General features: G+C 41.5%; 1 protein-coding gene across 1 annotated transcript in view; it reads right to left on the bottom strand.

Annotated features, from left to right (window-relative positions):
- The window catches only part of SPIDR (scaffold protein involved in DNA repair), a 1,142,324-nt gene that overhangs the window by 145,120 nt on the left and 972,632 nt on the right, over positions 1-24,572 (bottom strand). The window contains exon 12 of the mRNA XM_077492658.1: positions 12,845-12,932. Within this exon, the coding sequence (XP_077348784.1) occupies positions 12,845-12,932 (88 nt within the window). The remainder of the gene's footprint in view (positions 1-12,844; positions 12,933-24,572) is intronic.

Here is a 24,572-nt window from a genome sequence, read left to right as displayed (position 1 = left end):
AAATTAACATGTTGCTGAACTAAGCACAGAACCTTGCTGCTGGGTGGTGGAAATTGCCCTGCAGAAAAGAACATTCCTTTGGAAGGTTAATAAGTGATTTTTGTTGCACTAATCGCTACTATACCGAGAACTATAACTATGAGGTATTAACCTGCAATAGTGTGCCCATTTTAGGGACATATATTTGCTCTGAAAAGAAACCAAAAGTCTCTTAACATGGTAACAGAAAGATTCAGGAAAAATGCAAATTATATCCCCTAGTAATTTGGGTGAAGTATGTTCACATACACACCAACAGGTCATCACATTCTCCCAATTTGATCTTTCTTCAGACGGTAAGATTTTCCACAGGCTTTGTTTCTCCTTTATTTTCACCTGAAGATTCAGCTAGTAATATATTTTCTTTCTTAGGGTGTCCCCACTCCACTGAAGGAGCAACAGAGACACTTTTGGATAGCTACATGTATCTGGGAGGAGAGTAGTGTTAAGCCTAGTACACACTTTTTTTTTTTTTTCGTTCAACCCAGTGGGCTGAACAAAAAAAACTGAAGGGCTTAGCAGGAGACCCTGTACTAACAATCCGATGTTAATACAGAAATCTCCCCACTGAGCTATAGTGTTCTGACAGGGGATGGCTTCCCCACCAAGAACACACCAGTCAGCGCTCTCTGGCATTGGCTGAGAACGCTGATCGGATACCAATCAGCAGTCTTTTTTTGGTCGTGTCCCTTTCGACACACTGAATGTCGGCCGTTTTCTTCTTTTTTTTATTTTGTTATTCCTTGAACAGGTCCCTCATCCCTCCCTTTTTTGATTCCCCCTTTCAAAAGATTGTATTGAAGTTTATAGGGAGAACGTAAAAAATAAAGGGAGGGGGGGTACAATATCAACCTTACAATGGGACATAGGGAGTGGGGTCATACAGTAGCTTGTGAATAAATGGCAAAACAGCAATAACAAACCTATGCAGATAATTCAATACATTTCAATGTTTGAGTTCAAGGTCAGGAGGATTGTCCAACCTCCTCTGGCACCCCATCTGGGAACAAGCTGTGTCATGAGGGGGAAACCATTTAGTTGACCTTTAAGCTATTGTTCAAGCATTTTAGTGGGAGAGGGGAATAGGTATGTGATTTAGAGTGTGTGTGTGTGTGTGTGTGTGTGTGTGTGTGTGTGTGTGTGTGTGTGTGTGTGTGTGTGTGTGTGTGTGTGTGTGTGTGTGTGTGTGTGTTGGGGGGGGGGGACTCTTAGGAGCAATGGTTGTGAGCGGGACATGGTAGCACCATGGAACCAGTAGGGACGCAGCTTAGGTTGTGAAGAAAATGGTAGCTGCGATAGTGCAAGGTATTCAAAGCCCAAAGCCAGTGAGAGATGTATAGTCAATATACCTCAAGTTAGTAGTGAGGCGTGGACCTGGGGTAAGCTGAGGGCTGCTTAAGTTAGTAAGAGCTAGGTAAAGCAAGCCTTGGGAATGAGTCGGGGAGAGGGTCAGACCAAGTACACTGGTAGATTTGTGGATCCTAGGGGTAGAACCCATTGAGGTGGATGAGCCATTAAGGAACAGTACAAAAATTAGAGGGGATAAAAGGGGGGGGGGGGCAAGACTGGCTATATGTATTTAGGAGGGAAGTGACTTAAGGGCAGAGAAGGGAGCTATCAAAACTGGGGGGGGGGGGGGGATTATTTACCAAGGATTGCCAAATTCTATCAAATTTAGTGACTTTATTGAGGCGTACGGCTTCAATCTTAGTATGGATCATTGCTCTAGTGATTCTATGTTTAGTTTCCAAAGTGTTCAAATGGGGGGTTTTCTAGGCTTTTGCGATTGTTTGCTTTGCAGCTATGGTGACCTACAGAAGTAATTTGAATTGGGGGACCAGTCAGGTCTAGAGGTTTGTTATTAAGTAGGGCAATGGAATTCATTCAAAGCCGCCTCAGAAACAATTAGGGGAATAGGATGTAAGGTATTTTGATATCCGGGCAGGAACTAAGTACCAGCACATTAGTACCTTATAGTTGGTTTCAGAAGCTACTATATTTTGGGAAGCAGAATTAGTGGCTAGCCAGATGTCCGACCAGTCTTTTGTCTCAAGATGGAGGTCAAGATCAGCTTCCCATTGAGCTGCATAGCGGAGGGAGGTGTGTCTAGGGGGGTTTAATAGATGGGTGTAGATGAGAGATATGAGGCCTCAAGTGTGAGGGTCTTTCATACAGATGTGTTTGAAATCTGATCTGGGAGGGAGGTGTTGGTGCACAAGCAGGGGGAAGGAAGAACTCAGTAGTAAATGAGTAGGATCGGATATGATTAGCAGATGGAAGGTAGAAGGTGAGGACCATGCTGGGTAGAAAGCAGGGTTGCAGAGATAGGAAAAGAGGGGGCTATGTGGGGATTGGAATCTGAATTTTATTTTGAGGTTGCCCCAAATATGTAACGAGTGGCGGGTTGTTGGGTTCTTGATTGTCTTGCGATCACATGGGCTGAGCCACAGCAGGTTGGCCACAGAAAGGGTCACAGTCCAATGATTCCAGGGCAACTCAAAGGGGTATTTCCTGAGTAGAGTGGTATTTTGGTAATTGAGCCAGTTGGACCGCCTGGTAGTATTTGGCGAAGTGGGGGAGTCCTAGTCCGCCTCGTACCTTGGGAAGATATAGGACTAATTTGGGTTCTCGAGGTCTGGTTTTGCCCCGGATACAGGCAAGTGTTCTATGTTGCAAGATTCTGAGGAAGTGTGAGGGAATGGGGATGGGTAGAACCCAAAATAAGTACAGGATCATTGGATGAAAGGTAATTTTGGTAGCATAATTTGTCCTAACCACGCTAAAGGCAATAGACCAGGAGGACATAAGGTGAGATAGCTTGGGGGGGGGGGCAGTTGGCAGAATAGAGGGCTGCAGGGTCTGCTGTCAGTTTAATGCCTAGGTATGATATACAGTGGGGGGGCCATGACAAAGGAAGGGCTTGTTAAAGTTGTGATAATAAATGATGTTTCAGGGAGACGTTAAGGACTTGTGATTTCTGTGGGTTAACGACAAGACCAGAAATAGAGGCAATTGATCTAATGTGGAGAGAAGATTAGGGGAAGATGTCATAGGGGAGGTGAAGAAAGGGAGGATGTTGTCAGCAAACAGATGATGGTGGCTAGCAAGTTGGAGTCCTTTGATGTCTACATTGGAGCATACTGCCTGGGCAAGGGGTTCAATGGTGAGGGCAAACAAGAGTGGAGATAAGGGGCAGCCTTGCCTTGCGAAGTACTGGAAAAGAGGCTGATTTATAACCAGCATATTTAAAGCATGCAGAGATGAGAGTATAGAGGGAGGAGACCAAGGAGGGAAAGAGGGGCCCAAAACCCCATTTCTGCAGTATAAATTGTGGGTAGGGCCAGGGAAGTGAGTCAAACGGTTTTTTAATGTTTAGGGACACAACACATGTTGGAACCAGGCAGGATTGTGCTGCCTGAGCTATCAAAACTGCTCTACGGATATTGTTGCCAGCTTGTCTCACAGGGATAAACCCAAAAGCATAAATGAGCAAAAATAATAATACAAATATAAAAATGTGTACAATGATACAAATATACAAATGTGTAAAGACAGCTGCTGACACCCAAAGTCCAAACCGTAACATTAAGTGAAATAGTGTAGCACTGTAAGGTAAGAGTACCCACTCTCTTATCAGTTTATGTTTATTTCATCATTAGAGTTCATTTGGAATATATGCTCCCTGTTTCAGCTCGGGATTGAAGAACTAGCCATCCATTTTTGGACATCTATATGTGGACATTGGCCATTTGATCAGCATCCATTGCTGTTCTAGATATAACATGGTTTATTTTGTTCACAGTACAATTTAATTCATTTCATTGTGATTCTATCCCATGCTAGTGCTACACTATTTCATTTTATATGAGCAGAAGGAGTGGCCCTTCAGGATAGAAATAAAGGCTTTAGACAGCAGTGGGTAAGAGGGTTGAAAAGTGTTTGCAGTAGGAGGCTGTGAAGCCATAGGGCCCCAGCATTTGTTAGATTTTAGGGTTTTGATAGCGGTTCGGATTTCAAGTTTAGAGATAGGTTGATCTAGTGTCTCCTGTTGAGACGCTGACAGGGATGTGCATATGTTGTCAAATCCAGAGGAGGGGGGAGTAGCGTTTCGCTAGGTGTTTTTGAAAGATGGCCAAGATCTTCACCGGGTTACTGGATTAGGAGTCGTGAGAAGTGCATAGTCGGATGTTTTTATGTGGTCTGTCAAGTTTACAGAAAGAAAGAGCAAGGGAAGAGTCGGCTTTGTTTACTTTGGTGTTGTGTCTGGACTGACGTAAGTATTTTTCAGCCTACTCCGTTAAGAAGAGATCTAATTTGAGTCTAGCTTTATCTAGGACCTGTTTTTGAGAGGGTGTACGGTTATCCTGGAAGGCTGAGTGGGCTTGGTGGAAAGAGAGTTCCAGCTTTTGATAAAGGGTGTGACACTCTTTCTTAGCATGGGAGGCTAGACTGATGCAAGGTTAATGGGGAAATGTCATTGGTAGCATTGTGAAAGATATAATTTTCAATGGCGAGAGCTATATCGGATCTGTGGGAAGGATGAGCTAGGAGGGTGTTGTTTAGACACCAGGAATGGCTTCTCTGTTTGGAAATGAGGGATTTGAGAGGTGAAAACTGCATTATGGTCCAACCAGGGGGGAGGGAATAATAAGAGAGGATATGAGCGAAGGGGAGATCCTGACTGAGATGAAGATATGGTCAATGAGGGAATGGGTTTTTGGGGGGGGTGCGAGTAATATTTATATTGTCGCCTGGCAGGGTTAATTTCACGCCAGGTATCTATGAGGGAGTATCTATGTAGTGGTTGTTGAAAGGAATGTTTATTGGGGCTCAAGGAAGAAGGGAGGGGGGATTTATCAAGAAAATAATAGCTTATTTGATTTTAGTCTCCACAGATTAACAGGATTCCTTTATGTGTGTTGATCACGTGGAAAAAGTGTGAGAGGGAGGAGATAGGATTGCAGTTAGGGGCATAATAAGAGACAATCATGACTTCTATGTCTAGTAGGAGACCTGTGAGGATAAGATACCTGCCTTCTGAGTCTTTGATCTCTGTTCGGAGTAAAGGGTATAGAACGGTGGAAAGCTAGCAATACGCCTCCGCGTTTTTAACGCTAGCTGAGGCTGTGAAAAATTGGGGGTAGGATGCATGAATGGATTTAGGGTAGTATTTGTCAGTGAAGTGGGTTTCTTGGAGGCAGACGACATGTGCTTTATTGGAGGCAAACGACCAAAAGGCTTTGGTGGTTTTATGTGCAGCGTTTATACCCTGCACATTAAGGGTGAGTACATTTAACCTCCCTAGCGGTGATCCCGAGTCTGGCTCGGGTTGGGATTTTAATTCCACGAGCGGTAACCCCAAGCCAGACTTGGGATCACATCGCTGGATACAGGGAGGACACAGGGAGAGTTACTTACCTTGTCCCCTGGATCCAGCAATGTCCTCCGCGCTGTGCAATCAAGCTGTCCTCCGCTCGATTCACACAGTGCCGAATGCCGCCGAGCTCCGTTCCCTGTGACGTTACGGCGCACAGGAGCGGAGAAAAAGTAAAAAGACACAAAACACACACAGTACTGTAATCTTACAGATCACAGTACTGTATAAAAAAAATGCACACCCCCTTTGTACCTAGTGGTCTGTGCAGTGCCCTGCATGCACTTTTATATTATAAATAATGTTTTTTTTCTGCCTGAAATTTGGTAATTGTCCATAGCAACCAGAAAGTGTCCCTCTTTCAGTGTTTTAGGATTTGATTACATTATTGAATGATTTTTATTATTATTTATTATAATATAAACTTTATCATACCTGGGATGTCTGCTAGACTTTGGTTTGAACAGATTTAAGAGAGTCATTCCTAAGAATTACAGGACTACAAAATAAAACGCCAAATTTCCATGCAAAATAACTGTACAGCTTTCAGCACCTAAAACCAGACCTAATCATACTGCCAGGGAAGTTAAGGAAGCCATGGTGGAAAACTGGGGTGGAATATGTTAGTGAGAGGGCAAGCAGACAGGGTCGTCTTTCCCTGGGTGAGGGCAAATGGGAGGGGTAAAGAGAACCGAGGGGGAGGCAAGAGGAGGTAGAAGGGTGGGAGAAATGGGAGGAGTTGACTGAGAAATACAAGGAAGAACATGTGCAGAGTAGAGTAGAACATACCCATCTGGGTTGGTCAAAGGCACCAGCTCAGAGGGGACCATGTTGTCCGAGGATGGTTCAAACAAGAGAGTTCCACAGACAAGTGGGGGGCAGCAGTGACAACAGGCAAGAGACATGTCAGCCGCCGCATGGAAGCTATGATTACTTTACATTTTTTGAGGAGCCAGGCACGTGGATGTAGGGATAGAATAGCAGTTATGCAGAAACATTGTCGGGGAGTCACATTGCTGAGTGGTATGATGCTGAGAGGGCGAACAGTTTAATGTGGGGTGCAGTGAGCTCAATAAAGGTTGGTAGACCAAACAAAACTGTTGATGACGTCTTAGTGAATCAGTACGTTTAGGGAAAAAGTCAGAGAAACAGTTGACCCGGGTAGGTATTGTAATGTTACCAGACATTGCGGAGAAAATTATACACAAACAAACCCACACTACAGCTGAGACACGGGAGTTGGGTTTGTACATATTGGGACTGCAGTCAAAACAGGCTCTGCATACACCCCCCTTTTGTTTCTTGAGCACCTGGAGGGCATCAGTCAGGTCAGTGCAGCTGACTGTTTTCCTGTGCAGATAATGGTACTGGAAGCTGACGGCTCTTCTGCGACTTCAGAAGCTGCCGTTAGCAGGGACTGTGCGAGTCTTTCTTCCTACATAGTGCCAGGCTCAGCACCAGACAGGTCCCCCCCCCCCCCAAGGAGGAGGGCATAAGACATCAGTTGTAAGGACTCCTGGTTCCTGGCAGGTGCATACTGTAGGTTGCTATTTACCAATTGTCTATTATTTACAAACACTGTTATTTCTGGGAGTGGAAAAAGGAGTATGGAGGAGTAAGGCGAGTAGGATAAAAAGGAAAAACATCATTTCCGGTGAGTGTGGGTACATCAGAGGGGGCACAAATCACTTTTTTTTTCTTTTTTTTTTAGCAGAAATTCACTTTATTATTGCAGAGCATGGAACACTTCACAATAGATAAATAAGATACTTTTTGGAGTACATTATCCAAAAATTGTGCAATTCATGTTCAAAATGTTCTCTCTTTTTTTTGTACACACATAGGAATATATGTATATATTTATCACAGAATTTTGTTTTTTGTATGTACTGTATAGCATTGTGATTATGTATTTATGAGATTGCAGAGAAAATGATTCTGAAAGTTGACAACAGAGGCACTTAATACCTCATGCACACAGGGCATTTTTTACAGCTGCTTTTACTAGCGTCAGAGATTTTTTTTTTCAGCTTAAAAATGTCTCTCATGTTATTCTATGACCTCAAGCACACACAGTCTTTTAGAAACTGTAAGTGACATAGGCATTTCAAGCTGCAAAAAAACAAAAAAACAAAAAAAAAACCCAGGGCCAGCATGTTCTGAAGACCAGCGTCGCAGCTGTAAAAACGTCTGATGCTGCTAAACACAGCTTAACGCTGGATACAGTTGTGCTCATAAGTTTACATACCCTGACAGAATTTATGCTTTCTTAGACATTTTTCAGAGAATATGAATGATAACACAAAAACTTGCCTCACACTTATGGTTAGCGTTTGGCTGAAGCCATGTATTAGCAATCAACCGTGTTTACTCCTTAAATCATAATCACAACATAAACTACCCAAATGACCCCAATATAATTGTCAAAGGATCAGCGGGAAAAGTTAGTTGAACTGTATAAAACAGGAAAGGGATATAAAAAGATATCCAAGGAATTGGGAATGCCAATCAGCAGTGTTCAAAGCTGTGATCAAGAAGTGGAAAATGAGGGGTTCTGTTAAAACCAAACCACGGTCAGGTAGATAAACTAACATTTCAGCCACAACTGCCAGGAAAATAGTTTGGGATGCAAAGAAAGACCCACAAATAATTTCAGGTGAAATACAGGACTCTCTGAAAACATGGTGTGGCTGTTTCAAGATGCACAATAAGGAGGTACTTGAAGAAACGTGGGCTGCATGGTCGAGTTGCCTGAAGAAAGTCATTACTACACAAATGCCACAAAGCATCCCAATTACAATATGCCAAACAACACAGAGACAAGCCTCAAACCTTCTGGCACAAAGTGATTTGGAGTGATGAGACTAAAAGTTAGCTTTTTTGGCCACAACCACAAAAAGATTCATTTGGTGAGGAGTCAACAAAGCCTATGGTGAAAGGTACACCATTCCTATTGTGAAACACAGAGATGGCTCACTGATGTTTTGGGGATGTGTGAGCTACAAAAGCACAGGAAATTTGGTCAAAATTAATGGCAAGATGAATGCAGAATGTTATAAAAACAAAATACTGGAGAAACATTGGAATCGGGTAGGAAGCTGCGCATGGGACGGACTTGGACATTCCAACATGACAATGATCAAAAACACAAGGCCAAGTTGAACTCTCATTGATTACAGCAGATAAAGGTGAAGGTTCTGGAGTGGCCATTACAGTCTCCTGACCTCAATATCATTGAGCCACTCTGGGGAGATCTCAAACATGCAGTTCATGCAAGACAGCCCAAGAATTTCCAGGAACTGGAGGCTTTTTGCCAAGGGGAATGGGCAGCTTTAGTATCTGAGAAGATAAAGAGCCTCATTCACAAATACCACAAAAGACTTCAAGCAGTCATTGACATTAAAGGGGGCATTGCACGGTATTAAGAGCTGGGGTATATACAATTTTGATCAGGGTCATTTGGGTAGTTTTTATTGTGATCATGATTTAAAAAGAGTAAACTGAGTTGATTAATAATAAATGGCTTTAGCCAAACACTAACCATGAGTGAAAAAAGTTTGTGTGTTATCATTCATATTCTCAAAAAAAAATGGCCAAGAAATCATAAATTCTGCCAAGGTATGTAAACTTAAGCAAAACTTTATTTATTTGTAAAAAATAAAAATAAAACAATTTATCATTTTCCCTCGACTTTACAATTGTGTGCCACTTTGTGTTGGTCTATCACATAAAATCCCAATAAAATACATTTATGTTTTTGGTTGTAACATGACAAAATGTGGACAATTTCAAGAGGTATGAATACTTTTTCAAGGCTCTGTATGCACATATAAATGACATATAGTAAATTTAAATTAGGTATAATCTCTTGTGTCTAAATTATAATAATATGTATATATGCGCAGAATCAGCTCTCAGACCAACGTTCAGCCTTTTTAAGTGGACAGGTCCACCCACTGTTGGTGTTGGATATGGAGGCTTGTTTTCTTTGTCAGTATGAACTCCAAAAATGTTTTAGGGCTCTTTCACACTACCGCTCCGTTCAGGTCCTCCTGTCAGTTTTTCAGGCAGACCTGAACGGATGTTCCATAGCGGTCCATCCGTCCCGCTCCAATCCAAAAAAGCGTGACAGAGGAAAAACCTACCTTTCCATCCGTCATCGGATCGGGTTATGATGGACACTGCGGTCTGTCTTCACCCGATCTCCCATAGGAGAGAGCAGCGCTCTAACAGGTCTGTCCCTGTGCAGTGTGCAGAGACGGACCTTTCCTGTGCCTTGCTGAGCAAGAGGATATCCACGGGGCGGATCATCACTGATCCACCCGTGTGAAAGGACCCTTACAATATTTTTTTGAGGACATGTGTTAAAAGAATGAGAACTTGCAATGTGTAGAAAAGTCATGGTGAAAATAATTTAAAATAAATAATAATAACATTTCCAAAAAATCTTGTATTGAGATGGAACCAGATTTTGAGCATTTACTTTATTGATTTTAAGGACATGTGGAATGTTACTAATATATACAGTATCTCACAAAAGTGAGTATACCCCTCACTTCTTTTCATGTGACAACACTGAAGAAATTACACTTTGCTACAAGTAGTTGTATAACAGTGTAAATGTGTTGTCCCTCAAAATAACTCAACACACAGCCATTAATGTCTAAACCACTGGCAACAAGAGTGAGTGCACCCCTACTCACGTGATTGAAGTCCATTAATTGAATATTCCATACAAACAATGACATACACTGTGGTTCCAGAGGCCAGCACATAGGTGCACTAGTTTTGCACAGCTACACTGTGCTTACTCATCACTTTGAGGTGTGCAACGGACATTTATGAAATGCCCCCCCCCCCCCCCCCCACACACACACCTGTGTCCACAGGTGCGGGTGGGTATCAGTAGACACACCACCTGTCCCAATTACATATAGAGCTGCATATTCAGAAACAGATGGGGGGAAGGAAAATTACACATATTATCTTATTTGTTTAACAATAAGAAAAATACAAAGATTCAACTTGAAGTATCAAATGCACATCAATAAAAGCTGATTAGCCCTGTCAATCTGAAAATGCCCATTTGCAAATAAATACCAACAGATAATTGACCAAAACAGTACATGTAAAACCAAACATATATAGACACATCACAGGTAAGCAGGTGCTGAGCAGGAGCAGGGCAGGAAGGTCAAGGCACAGGCAGGATTCGGAAACAGGTGGGAGCGAGGTACAGAGGAGCAAGCAGGAGTGGAGTCAAATGAGCCAAAGGTCAGGTGAGGGCAGAAGTCAGGGGTATCCAAGAAGAAAGGGTTGTCAGGAGATCAGAAATACAAACACAGGCAACGGGAAAAAGGCACAGGGTAGCTGATGATCAGGCAACACCGAGCAGAGTGCACAGCAGACCTAAATAGGCCAATTGGCAACAAATACCACACACTGACACTCACAGGTACACGCATAAGTGTGCACAGACACACACATAAGCGCACACCCGAACACCAGTGCGCACACCAGCGCCCACTGGGTCATGCACACCAGCACCTACAGGGTCATGCACACTAGCGATAACAGGGTTGTGAGCAGCAGCGCGCACAGGAATGTGCGTACCAGCGTGCACCAGAGCGGCCAGCACCGCGACCAACAAGGTAACCTCTCTGACAATATGTCTTAAGGTTATAAAATTACCAATGGAAGGACTAATTTGTTAATAATAAATTTTAAATATGACTTTCACACTGACCCAGACATAGCAGCGAAGCCATGCCATGTATGAGACTGTGTGTGTCATACATGCAAACTCCCACCCTCCAGATCATTACACCAAAATGGTATATGGATATATAAATGTTCTTCATCAAGCAAAGTACAAACAGATACTATGAGGGATGGAAGAATGAACTAGTGAACAAACATGGAGCAAAATGCAAAAATTAAAGTAAAATAAAGTGTATTATAAACAACCTGCATAACAGATGTATGCTGCTGGGCTGCAGGGAGGTGCCGAGACTTATTCATAAAAATTACTTGCATCCCATTCAAAGTTCAAACCCAAGGGGATGTGAGTCTAAAGATGAAATATCCAGAATACCTCTGCAGCACGGCAGACGAAAGGCATCACCATCTCTCTTTGGGACTCTGATCTTGTCTATGACTTGAACTTGCATGGTGGATTACCTCCATGACATGAAATAAAACTTTTAGCTATATTTGTAGATTTATTTTTGTCAATACTATAGACATGCTCATAGAACATGTCACGTAGACATCTGGCTCCTCCTCACATATTGGACACAACAGGGCTACATGAAATTAGGTAGATCACAAAGCTTGCATTACAATTATAAAGGGAGTCAATATTAAATTGTTTCTTATTGGACTTGGAGATAAACTTATTTCCCCTCCAACTAATATTGGCACTTTGAGGATATTGCAGAAGTAATGAATATTTATTTGCTTGTTTTATCTTATGAGCATCTATTGTATGTGCACAATTATGTCATTTATTTTATAGCATTACACAATTTATTCATCTTATATCACCTATTCTATTTTCATATCAATTTATTATATATATATATATTTTTTTTTTAAACTTGACAGCACAACATCATCACTATTATTTAAAAAGAATCGTGGGACACTGAAGGCATTTGGATAAATACAAATATGGTTATTATATATGTTGCTTCATATTTTTGGATGAATATGATCACTCTAGTGCCAGCTACTAGTGGAAGACACTGTATAGCACATGGAGAAACAGTTCCTATGCGCTTACACTAATTCTTTTTGAAGGTGACCATGCCCTAAATTACACTTGGCAATGTATATGGTAGAACATATGATTATAGATGGGTAGTTTTCAGACACTGATAAGACTGTAAAGTGGTACACATCTAAGCAAAGTTTGTGAATCACTACATCAGAAAATTGCCTTGTGTCTTGTCTAACAATTTAAAAGCTTTGGTCAGCTGTTGTATTAGATTACTACATGTGGTTCAGATAGGAACAAATGTACTTATAATAAAAGTGAAAGGAATGTTTTGGATAGAAAATTTCAATAAAAAAAAAAAATAAAACATGCAAAATAGTGCAGCAGATTAGTAAATTGTATTGTTACACATCTGAAATATCCCTGAGCTGTTTTGCATATTCACTTTGCAAGAGAAAGAAAACCTCAAGGGCAATGCATTTACAATGTTGTACAGTTAAAAATATGCAAATACTTACAGATTGTAAAAAATATATATATATATATATATATATATATATATATATATATATATATATATATATATATATATATATAAATATATATTAACACAAATTTAGCTATTTTTTTTATGGATAATTACTTGAAATTCAAGTAGTCATGCCTCAGAGTTTAGAGTTTCATAAGAAGAAAAGCCAAATCAATTTTCTCACCTGTCCTTGCTCCTGACTTTGTCCATGGATTTTTATGGGAGCCAATGGAGGCCACAGACTGTCAATCAAACTGAAGAGTCCCGGAGCCCTGCAAATATCTGTAGATATTATATCACAGCACATTTTTACACTAACAAATTATATTTGTCCATAGATTTTTAGAGGCTGCTCAGATGTATAGGCAAGAACCAACCATCTGGTCCAAACTCAGTCATAATGCACAAGTAGTCTATGTGTTCATATTTATACAATGGAATAGGGGGAAAAAAGAGACACATGCAGGCATTGCTGTCATCACTTTTTTTTTGTGAGTAAAACCAAAGCAGACCGACAAGGTTTTCTAACCTGTATGATCATGGATTTTAACAAGATCTTTTGGACAGCAATGGGTGCATAATATATGGAAAATAATTAATAATCATATGAAAAATCATTGTGTGAATTTATATAAAAAGACCAGTTTTGTTATTACTCCCATATATTCATCTTCCCAGGGACCAGAAGTACAGTATAGTAGTGAGAATGTGGTGATGTGACAGCGGCTTTTCAATTGTTGCAGTTTTGGTTTGCTGGAGTTTTAGGTGAAAGTTTAATCCTGAACATAAACGTTAAAGTCCATTGACAAAAACATGTCTATATGGTGACAATGCTGCAGTAATTCTACTATAGAATGGGCAGTGCTTTTACCGTGCTGAAGGAAGTTGGAAATCAATAAATCGACTTACATTATTATTGCTATAAAGGATTTCTATAGCGCCAACAGTTTGCACAGCACTTTACAACATGAGGGCAGACAGTACAGTTACAGTACAGGAGGAATTAGAGGGCCTTACTCGTCAGCGCTTACTTACATGATCAAAGTCTAATAAAGTTGATACAGAGTGAACATATAAACAATAAATGCTGTGTGATTTCTACAGACTGCTACAAACAGGTTGTTATTTTCTTTAACTTTTTTTTTTTTTTTAATCTTTATTTACATTTTTCATTTAAGTTGCGTACAAAACATAATCAAGTATTAAAAGAAAACCATAGGACCAAAATACATTCATGCCCTTCAATTGTTCACATTATCCTGGTTTTCTTTCTTTACTTCTCGAGTTCTTCTAAAATATCTCCCTCCCACCCCTACCGACCCATTACCTGGTTAAAAATCATAGATTGTCTAAAGATTTTCCAGTATTTCCATTTCACATGGAATCTCTTTCTTTCTCTTTCTTCCTCCATTCCCAGCCCTTCAATACTATACATTTCCTCAACTTTTCCTAACCATTCCTTTACTTTGGGTGCTTCTATTTCTTTCCATTTTTTCGGAATCAGACTTTATGCCACGTTTATTAATAAGCTTGTAAGGGAATTCCTATACTCCTTAATTGGGGTATCTACTGCATGGAATAGGCATAACCATGGGTTCTCAGGTAACTGTATTTTAGCTATTACGTCTATATATCTTATTATTTCTCTCCAATATTCTTTAATCTTGGGACAGTCCCACCATATATGGGCCAAACTTCCTGTTTGTCCACAATTCATCCAACATTTCCCAGATTGTCCCTCCTGGTACTTTGCCATTATATCTGGGGTCCTATACCATCTTACTAACAAGTTTGGCATGGAGATTCGTGGGCTAGATACATAAAACAGAATATCATCCGCAAATGCGGCTGTCTTATGTATTTTCCCCTCTATCTCAACCCCCTTTATATCTGGGTTTCTCCTTATTGTCTCCAGGAGTGGCTCCAATGCCAGAACGAACAATAGGGGGGACAGCGGACACCCCTGTCTAGTCCCATTGTTCATTCTGAAGGCTGTTGATAGTACCCCATTAACTCTTACCACTGCCTTGGGGCTGTTATATAGTGCCTTTACCCACTTCAAAATTTTGGGTCCAAACCCCATTCCCCTTAGGGTACCCATCATGAATCCCCAGTCTACTCGATCAAAAGCTTTCTCAGCATATATTGATAGGAGTAGACTGGGGATTCTACTCTCCATCCTCTGAAGCAGTAATATTGACCTTACTCCATTATCTTTTCCTTCTCACCCCTCAATGAATCCCACCTGATCTGCATGGACTAAGCTAGGCATTAACTTCTTTATTCTAGCGGCCAATATTTTTGCGAACAATTTAAGGTCCGTATTGAGTAGTGAGATCGGTTTATAGTTTAAACATATTGTATTCTCTTTTCCCTCTTTCAATATCGTGGAGATTGTCGCAGTGGAGGCCTCCTCGCTCAGTCCATATTTTGTACCTAGTCCATTATAATATGCACATAAAATTGGGGCTAGTATGTCTCCAAACTTTTTTAGATATTCTATTATATAGCCATCAGGCCCTGGACTCTTTCCTCCTTTGGTCTCTTTTATTGCCTGTATTACTTCTTGGACTGAGATTGGATTCTCCAATTCCTGCGCCAAATCCCCCGGTATTTTAGGGATATTTGCTTGAAATATATAGTCTTTGATTTTTCCCCTTCTCTTCATCTCTTGTTTTTCTGTCTCTTTTTTTCTCACGGAATATAACTGCCCATAATATTCTCTAAAAACTTCTGCTATTTCCTTAGTTTTATAGACTGACTCTCCCTCTTTATTTAATATTTTCTCTATATAATTCTTTGATCTTTTTTTCCTCAATATCTTTGCTAAGATCTTACTATTTTTAATGCCGCTATAATATCTCTCTTTAGTAATCCTATTATAAATCGTCCTCATTTCCTGTTCCATTAATTCCCCAAGTTCCTCTCTTTTCATAGCCAGTTTATGTAATAGGTCCACTACCTGTCCACTTTCCCTGCCATTTGCCTTTTTATGTTCTTGCTCTAATCCATGGATTTCCTCCCTCAACTCCCTACTCTTTTTAATACCTTCTCTCTTCCTATTTGTACCTAGTGAAATATATATCCCTCTTATATAAGCTTTATGTGTCTCCCAAATAATATTTTCCATATTCTCTTCATTTAAATTAGTGGTAAAAAAAAACTCCAATTCCTTTCTAATTATTTCCTCTCCCTTCTCGTCCAACAGTTCCCTATTCAATTTCCAGGAAAAAGGAGATTTCTAAGATCCTGGGATTTTGATCTTCAGGCATATTGGAGAATGATCAGACAATGTTCTAATTCCTATATCTGTGGATATCACCTCGTCCAGAACCCTATGTTCCACTAACCAGTAGTCGATCCTTGTGTACGTCCCGTGTACAGGGGAATAGAACGAGTAGTCTCATATCCTTGGGTGCATTGTTCTCCACGCATCCATTAGCTGATACTGATATAGCCTATGTTTTATTATTCTCCTCTGCTCCTTCCCAATCCCCTGCACACGGGATGAACTATCCATTTGTGGATTCATACAAAAGTTCATATCCCCAGCTATAATTACTCTTCCTCTTTTGAAATCCCATAATTTCTCCAATATTCCTTTCAGAAAAACCGTTGGACTTCTATTTGGGCAGTATATGTTAGTGAGGGTATAGTCTACTCCCCATAGTTTCCCCTTCAGAAAGAGGAATCTACCCTCTGGGTCGACTAATCTTTCTTCTATTTTATAGTATACCTCCCGTCCTATACCGACAGCTACCCCTTTTGAGTTCCTTGAGTAAGAATCTCCATAAAACCACACCGGGAACCTAGGGGAATATATTCTAATCTTGCTTCCGTATGATAGATGGGTTTCCTGTAAGAACACTATACCCGCTTCATATTGTTCTGTTTCTTTCAAAATTTTAAACCGCTTTGCTGATTCATTTAGCCCCCTTACGTTATATGACAAACAATTAACTATAGACATAGATTTTAGTCAAGCTGGTTTTTTCTCTTTTCTCACTTAGCGAGGTTCTCTGCTGTCGGGTCTTCTTTCTCCCCCCACCCCTCCCACCCCCCCCCCTCCCAACCCTCCCAGACCCCTCTTTGGTCCTTGTACCTATATCCAGAATATATCCCCATCCTGGAATATGTACCTCACCCCTTGGGGTGAAGCTCCAAGCCCGGCATTCCGTGTCCCTCCCCCCCCCCCCCAGCTATGAAGGCCCGGTAGACATAGGGGGGGGGGAGGAGGGAGCAGATAGTCCAGGGAGGCTCTTCCCGTTTCCACCCATACCCACATTAACTTTTATTTACTTTACCTCTCCAATCTCGTTTCTTTTGTAATAAATTACACCAGCCCCCCCTCCCCCCTCTCCCCTACCCCCCCCCCCTACATTAAGCTCTCTGCCCTATTCCCTCTTCAATTAGTCTTTCTTCTCTTTCCGATCGTTAAGGTATACTAATGGTTGGAATCTGTAACTCTGTACAAAAGTCCTGTACTTCTTCCAGAAATTTCAATCTAACCGTCTTTCCATCCCTATGTACTATCAATGCTGCAGGGAACCCCCAACTATATTTAATATTAGCTTGTCTTAAATGTTCTAGTAATGGTTTTAATTGTCTTCTTCTGGATAATGTTTCACTTGACAAGTCCGCAAATACTTGCAAAGTTGTTTGCTCGTATTGCAACGGGTGTCTCTCTCTGAGGTTCCTCCATATTTTCTCCTTGTCTGTATACCGATGGAATTTAACAATGACATCTCGTGGGGTTTCCTCCTTCATTCCTAGAGGCTTTCTGATGCTATGTACTCTATCGATCTTTAACTCCTCGTCCTCTTCTCATCCTAGTAGGGGGTTAAATATTTTCCTTATTTTTTCTTCCAGTTTCTCTCCGTTTTGCTCTGGGAGGGCTCTTATCCTTAGATTTTGGCGTCTATTTTGATTTTCCTGTGCTTCCATTTTATAAAAGGTATTTCTTTGGTTTATTTGCAGTGCTTTCACTTGCGATTTTAATTCTGCGATTTCTTGTGTTTGTTTCTCAGTTCTCTCCTCAGCCTCTTCTACTCTCCACAGCAAATGGCCCAGATCCAACCGGACATTTGTAATCTCACTCTTAATTAAACTTTCCATTCTTTCAAACATTGCCATCATTTCGATCTTTGTGGGCATTTGATCTATACTTCGCTGTTCTTCCCCTTCCCCCTCTTTAGTTGCCATCTCTCTCTCTGTGTATCTTCTCTTGTTTTATCTCCTTGGGCTCCTTTTAACTTAGCCATTTCCTTTTTTTGCGTTTTTGGTTGGCAAGGATGGTTTTTTTTCTACATCTGGGCTTTTTTGGTTACCCTCTTTAGTTGTCAAATATTTTTGTATTGAACTAGCAGTTACACTAGTATTTAAACTCTCCCTCTGGGTTTTAGGTTCTGTTGTTTTATGTGATCTTCCCCTCAACATGTATCTTGTTCATTTATCTTGTTTGACAAATTACTTGTCCTGTATAGAGGGGAGTACCTCTCGGTTCCAATCTTTGCTTTTATTGATTTGAAAGGAGGGGTAAGGGGAGAGAAGAATATCCTGCTGTTTCACCTCTCAGGCTCCCTAGTTTAGATGGGATACTTCTCTTCACTTTTGCTTTAAGAATTGAAAATTCTGTGACTTGGATTTTTATTTTTTTATTTTATTTTTTTTACTTATTTTACTAGGGCACCTGTAAAGATCCTGTAAAGGACCTATAAAAAAACGTACCATTTGTCCCTTTTTTCCGGTCTCTATATAGCGTAAGAGGGGCGGGAGGACACGCAGAGAGAGAGGAAAAAAAAAACGCATAGGGGGAAAAAAAAAGGGAATGTCCTTATACTTTTGCAGCTCTATTTCAGCTTGACCCAATTGTCTAATCAGCTGCTATCCACCACAGAATGGAAAGTTACTCTCCAGTAGATATCGCTCTGAGCTTATCGCATAGTTAAATCGCAGAGTTCATCACTTAAAGTGGTGTTGCCACCAAAAAAATAAAAGTTGCTTAAAATTCGTAAAAAAAATAAAAAAAAAATAATTGGCTAAAAAAAATTTTTTTACTCACCTCTAAATACTGGTTGCTAGGGGGTCCCTCGTAATCTGCCTTCTTCATTGCCCGGGCTGGTGACATCACTTCCCCTTGCGCCACACATTCACCTGGGACCTGTCATGTGTCCCAGGTGACTGTACGGCGTATCACGGCGCCCTGCGCCTCTCGCGCATGCGCAGTGGGTGCCCGGCTGTGAAGCCACAGCCGGGTGCCCACAGTATGCATGACGGCGCCGCGAGCGGAGCGGGGAGCGAGGGGGGGGCTTCGTTCCCCCGCATTGCTGGACCCTGGGGCAGGTAAGTGTCCGATTATTAAAAGCCAGCAGCTGCAGTATTTGTAGCTGCTGACTTTTATTTTTTATTTTTTTTTAGGGGGTACCCCACTTTAATTCACAACTTAGTTCGTAACATAGTTCATAACCTTTCAAATCAGTACTAAGCTGTATCAATACATAGTCCTTAAGTGAACTAGTTTCAGCTATCAGTTTAGTAATTCCAGCATTTAATCAATTGAGCCGCTCCTAGGGTTATTAGGCAGTCATTGACATTTAAATAGGTCCTCTTGTTAGTACAGTTCATACAAACCGTTAAATTCCATAGATCTCATGGGTTCATAGTTTTAAAACAGAATCATTGCTCCATCAAGACCTCTCTTATGTCTCCAGTCACTTAACCCTCTCAGGCACCCTAGTTTAGATGGAATTGAAAATGCTGCGACTTGGTGGATTTTTTTTGTATTTTATTTTGCTGAGGCACCTATGAAAATCCTATAAAGAACCTATGAAAAACGTACCATTCATCCCTCTTTCCCGGTCTCTGTATAGCGCAAGAGAGGCGGGAGGGTACGAGAAAAAAAAAAGAAAACCGCAGAGGGGGGGGGGGGGGGGGGGGGAGAAAAAAAGGAATGTCCTTATACTTTTGCAGCTCTATTTCAGCTTAACCCAATTATCTAATCAGCTGCTATCCACCACAGGAAGGAAAGTTAATCTCCAGTAGATATCGCTCCGAGCTTATCGCATAGTTAAATCGCAGAGTTCATCACTTAATTTGCAGCTTAGTTCGTAACATAGTCCATAACCTTTTCAGTCAGTACTAAGCTGTATCAATAATTAGTCCTTAAGTGAACTTAAAACTCAGTACTAGTTTCAACTATCAGTTTAGTAATTCCAGTACTTCCAGCATTTAATCAATTGAGCCACTCCTAGGGTTATTAGGCAGTCATTGACATTTAAACAGGTCCTCTCATTGGTACAGTTCATACAAACATTTGTATTCCGTAGCTCTCATAGATTCATAGGTTTCAAGAAGAATCATTGCTCCATCAAGACCTCTCTTATGTCTCCAGTCATTAAATTTTTAGCCAGCCCCAGCTGCTGCATTTCTCCCTCAGTTAGTTACCAAATCTCTTTAGCTTCCACAGCAAACACAGTTCACAATGCAACAGCGCTGGATAACCTAGGGGCTCTGGAGGGTAGTATGCATAGCACACAAAGGCAGAGATAAGAGGGGGGGTGTATGGAGGAGACAGAGGGGGGGTCAGCGCCAACAGACACTCGTGGGGTCTCAGGATCAGGTGTTTTCACTTGCAGCCGTTTTTTTTTTTTTTTGATTGAACCAGGGATATCTCTCACTTACCCCTGTTCAGTTTCCTGCATCCTTTACTGCTGTCCACCCCCACCTTTCAGTCGCTCCTCCTTGGTCTCCTGATCCAATATCGCGGGGAATAAGCATCTGCGGGGGTCACCATGTGTGATCCTCTAACACGGTGCTCTATCCCACTTCACCAGCATCTGCATCGGACTCGCCACCATGGCACCATGGATCTCCTGCCTCCCCTTCCGTCCTCACAGACACCGCCTCGGGCTTCTCCCCCAGCCTTCCCACATCACATCATGCTGAGCCTCCTCCCAGCACCTGTGTAGTTATTTTCTTTTACAATACTGTAGTTGTGCTTTCCTATATAGGGGAGCAAATGACCATCAATGCCTCTACTGTGTTCAATTGAAGAGGAACTGCAGTCTGCTCACATAATTTGTAATAAAAACATCTGTGCCATGCTGAAGCTTCCCTCCAACCACTTTGCATATATTTTTTTAGATATATACTGTGATTCTGTACTTGCCAAATATGCTGCAGAAATCTTTGTGATCTTCTGAGGGTGCCAATACATTGATAATGGTACCCTATATGCAGATCACCAATGCAGTATATTAGCAGGCACTAGAATGCATGGTACTACAGTACCATGCAATTGGGTGCAACACATTTTTCAAAAGTAATGCGTGTACCACTTTTTGTGCAGTCTGGTGCGATTTGCAGCCCATTCAAATGAATGGGCTACCAAATCCTTCTGTAGGGGAGCACACAGTAATCTGGTGTGAATCAGCCTTTATTGAATAAAAAAAAAAGAGAAAAAAGGACTTGCATTGCCTCATCCGCAAATATTGGGAACAAAAAGAAAACAAAAAGGGAATTAAAGAAAACCTGTGGTCGGACTTTAACCAGTTCCCGACTGGCGCACGCCGATGTACGTCGGCAGAATAGCACGGGCAGGCATATTGGCGTACAGGTACATCCATTTTTATATATCACCCTGCCATCGCGTGCGCGCCGGTCGGGACCCCCGTGAGTCCGGTTGCGGGTCCCGCGGACTGTATCGCTGCGGGGACACCTGTGATCGTCTAACGGGGAGGCTGAACGGGGAGATGCCATTGTAAACAGCATCTCTCCTTTCTGCCTAGCAACAAGTGACGCTGATCTCTGCTCCATGTGATTGGAGCAGAGATCAGTGTTCACTAACACAAAGCCCAGCCCCCCCCCCCCAGTTAGTAACACGCCCCTAGGAACACTTAACCCCTACACCGCCACCCCCTGGTTAACTCCTTCACTGCCAGTGTCATTTACACAGGAATAGCACTGATTGCTGTATAAATGACAATGGTCCCAAAAATGTGTCAACAATGTCCGATGTGTCTGCCATAATGTTGCAGGCACAATAAAAATCACTGATCACCGCCATTACTAGTAAAAAAAAAAAAAAAGAAAATATATTAATAAAAATGCCATAAAACTATCCCCTATTTTGTAAACACTATAACTTTTGTGCAAACCAATCAATAATTGCTTATGGCGATTTTTTTTTTTACCAAAAATATGTAGAAGAATACATATCAGCCTAAACTGAGGGAAAAAAAATGTTTTTTATATATATATATATATATATATATATATATATATATATATTTTTTTTTGGAGGGATATGTATTATAACAAAAGTAAAAAAATAATGCATTTTTTTTTTCAAAATTGTCACTTTATTTCTGTTTATAGCGCAAAAAATAAAAACTGCAGGGGTGATCAAATACCACCAAAAGAAAGCTCTATTTGTGGGGGAAAAAAAAGGATGTCAATTTTGTTTTGGAGCTACGTCACACAACTGCGCAATTGTCAGTTTAAGTGATGCAGTGCCGAATCGCAAAAAAGTGGTCTGGTCTTAAGCCAGCAAAATGGTCCGGTCTGAAAGTGGTTAAAGGCACAACAAACACGGAGTACAAAAAAAAATATTTAACATTTATTGAAATTACATTTAGTATTAAGACCAGAGACATGAAAGAAATAATGATAAAAATCACATATGGAGATAGAAATCAATACATGATGTGAGCCCTAATGTGTCTACACGTTTCGTTGTACACTTCTTCAGGACACATTTGGTGTTCAAAAATTGCAAAGAAGAGAAGAATCTCACTCTCTTGCAGGAGGATCACGTAAATACGTGTTAATCAGTGATTAAACAAAAAAAAAAAAGTTTTCCAATAGAGAAAAACATATGAGAAAGCTCAAGGGAAATCAAAGCTGAATACTGCCAAAACCTATACAGGCCACCTGTGGGCTGATCATCATAATCTTATTGAACAGGGGATATTGGATGGGAGATGTGTGCCATGGGCTATGGTGAATAGATCAAAAAAGATCCTTAGGTAACAAAAAAAAAAAAAGACCATAGGTAGAAGCCTAACTATTTATCCAATACAGTGGATCCAGATCCCAGCTAGCATCATCTCAAATAAATATTTGGTGGTATCACAAAAATCCCCTGGGAGAGAGTGAACAACTCTTCCTCAAGAAGTTGTTCACTCTCTCCCAGGGGATTTTTGCCTAGGCTTATGACATCATGCACAGCTCTCCCTTTCTCACTCTCATGAGAGTTTGCCAGGAAGGGACGGAGCCGAGTCATACAGTGAACGGCTATAACCACCACCTGTATCACGGGAGCGCGCCCACAAGTACTTCTCACCATGCGAGGGAGCTCACATGAACGTGAGAAGTACTTGCAGGGGAAAGCTGAGACAGCCGCCAATGGACCCCAGAAGAGATGGTTTGGGGCCACTCTGTGCAAAACGAGCTGCACAGTGGAGGTAAGTATAACATGTTTGTTATTTTAAAAAAAATCCCTTTACAACCACTTTAATTTTGTGTGTGTCATGCACCGTGCCACACCACACTCTTTGGATGTTTTGCACACTTGCTTCAGTCCACTGCAAACCCAGTCACATGGCCACTGTTGCAGGTAGGATTTGTTACCATCTTGTGTCATCTCAATTCGTGGCCACTGACAGTGTCACCCGTACCATGTGTTTGGTTCCCGCAGTGGAACTGAATCATTCACACACACACTTCTCTCATTTATTTTACTACACCAAGCGTTGTTGTTTTGCCTCATGCATGGCGCCAAGCCACACCTTCCTGATATGTTGCACTCCCGCCATAGTCCAATGCAAACTCACTTGTGCGGCTCACTGTCACAGGTAAGATTCATTATAACATTGTTATGTTGTATCCTTTTTTACCATTTGTTGTTTCCCATGTCGTTTGTCAGTTCCCCCTACGGAACCTATGGATCAAACAGAAGTTTTCCTTATCCCATATACTACCCGCTTAGGGGTACGGTTAAGCCTCTGAACAGCTAGTTGTTTCTATCTTTTTTTCTTTTGTCGCCTCAATGGCTACCTTTAAGTCGCAAACTACTGGGAGTCTCAGTAACCCGACTCTCATTTGAGACCCTTGCAGCTATGCTATATCATCTTAGCAACTTGACACCCATTGAGACCCTTTGCACCCATGAAAAAATTGTCTCAGCAGCCTGAAACTCTTGTTGAGACCATTGCAAACACAATATCATCTCAGCAACCTCACACTCATCATGACCCTTGCTACCAGGCAATGTCATCCCAGCAACCTGACACCCATTGAGACCCTTGCAGTCATGCAATATTGTCTCAGCAGCCTCTCATTCATTTGAGATCCTTGCAAAATGCAATATAGTCTCAGCAACCTCACACTCGTCAAGACTTGTGCAACCATGTAATCTTATTACACTTATTTCAGCCTCACCACAGGTTTCGGGTTGACCCAGTCTTGATCTTTGCCTGAACCTAGCTACTAGGGCACCAGTCAGATGTGTAGTTCACATGTCTTTTTCTTAACTGAGTTTCAGCACCCCATAAATCTCACCTGCGGGCCACCTGTCTACTGAAACAAGATGGGAAATCCTGACTAGGCTGGATAAATGTCAGTTGGTTGGGGTTCTGCCTCTCTACACACCCCACCCCCTCACTGGCCATATTCCTGGTGCACAGCTTCACAGCAGGGTCCACACGGGCCTCATCACCTTACCACTCACCACCCACAAATGCAGGAATTTCCCCTCAAAAACGCCTGAGGACATCTTTGGGATAGGTCCCGACACCTACCTGTCCAAAGCAGACATCTCAGGTGCGTTCAAACTCCTCCCTATCGAGCCATCCCTCTGGTGGTGGCATGGTATTAAGTGGAGGGAGTCTTATTACTTTGCCACCAAGCTGACA

This window comes from Lithobates pipiens, unplaced genomic scaffold, assembly GCF_037356315.1.
Source record: "Lithobates pipiens isolate NorthernLeopardFrog02 unplaced genomic scaffold, aLitPip1_a1.2 Scaffold_19, whole genome shotgun sequence".
NCBI classification, from domain to species: domain Eukaryota; kingdom Metazoa; phylum Chordata; class Amphibia; order Anura; family Ranidae; genus Lithobates; species Lithobates pipiens.
This window is presented reverse-complemented; position numbering and strand designations above follow the sequence as displayed.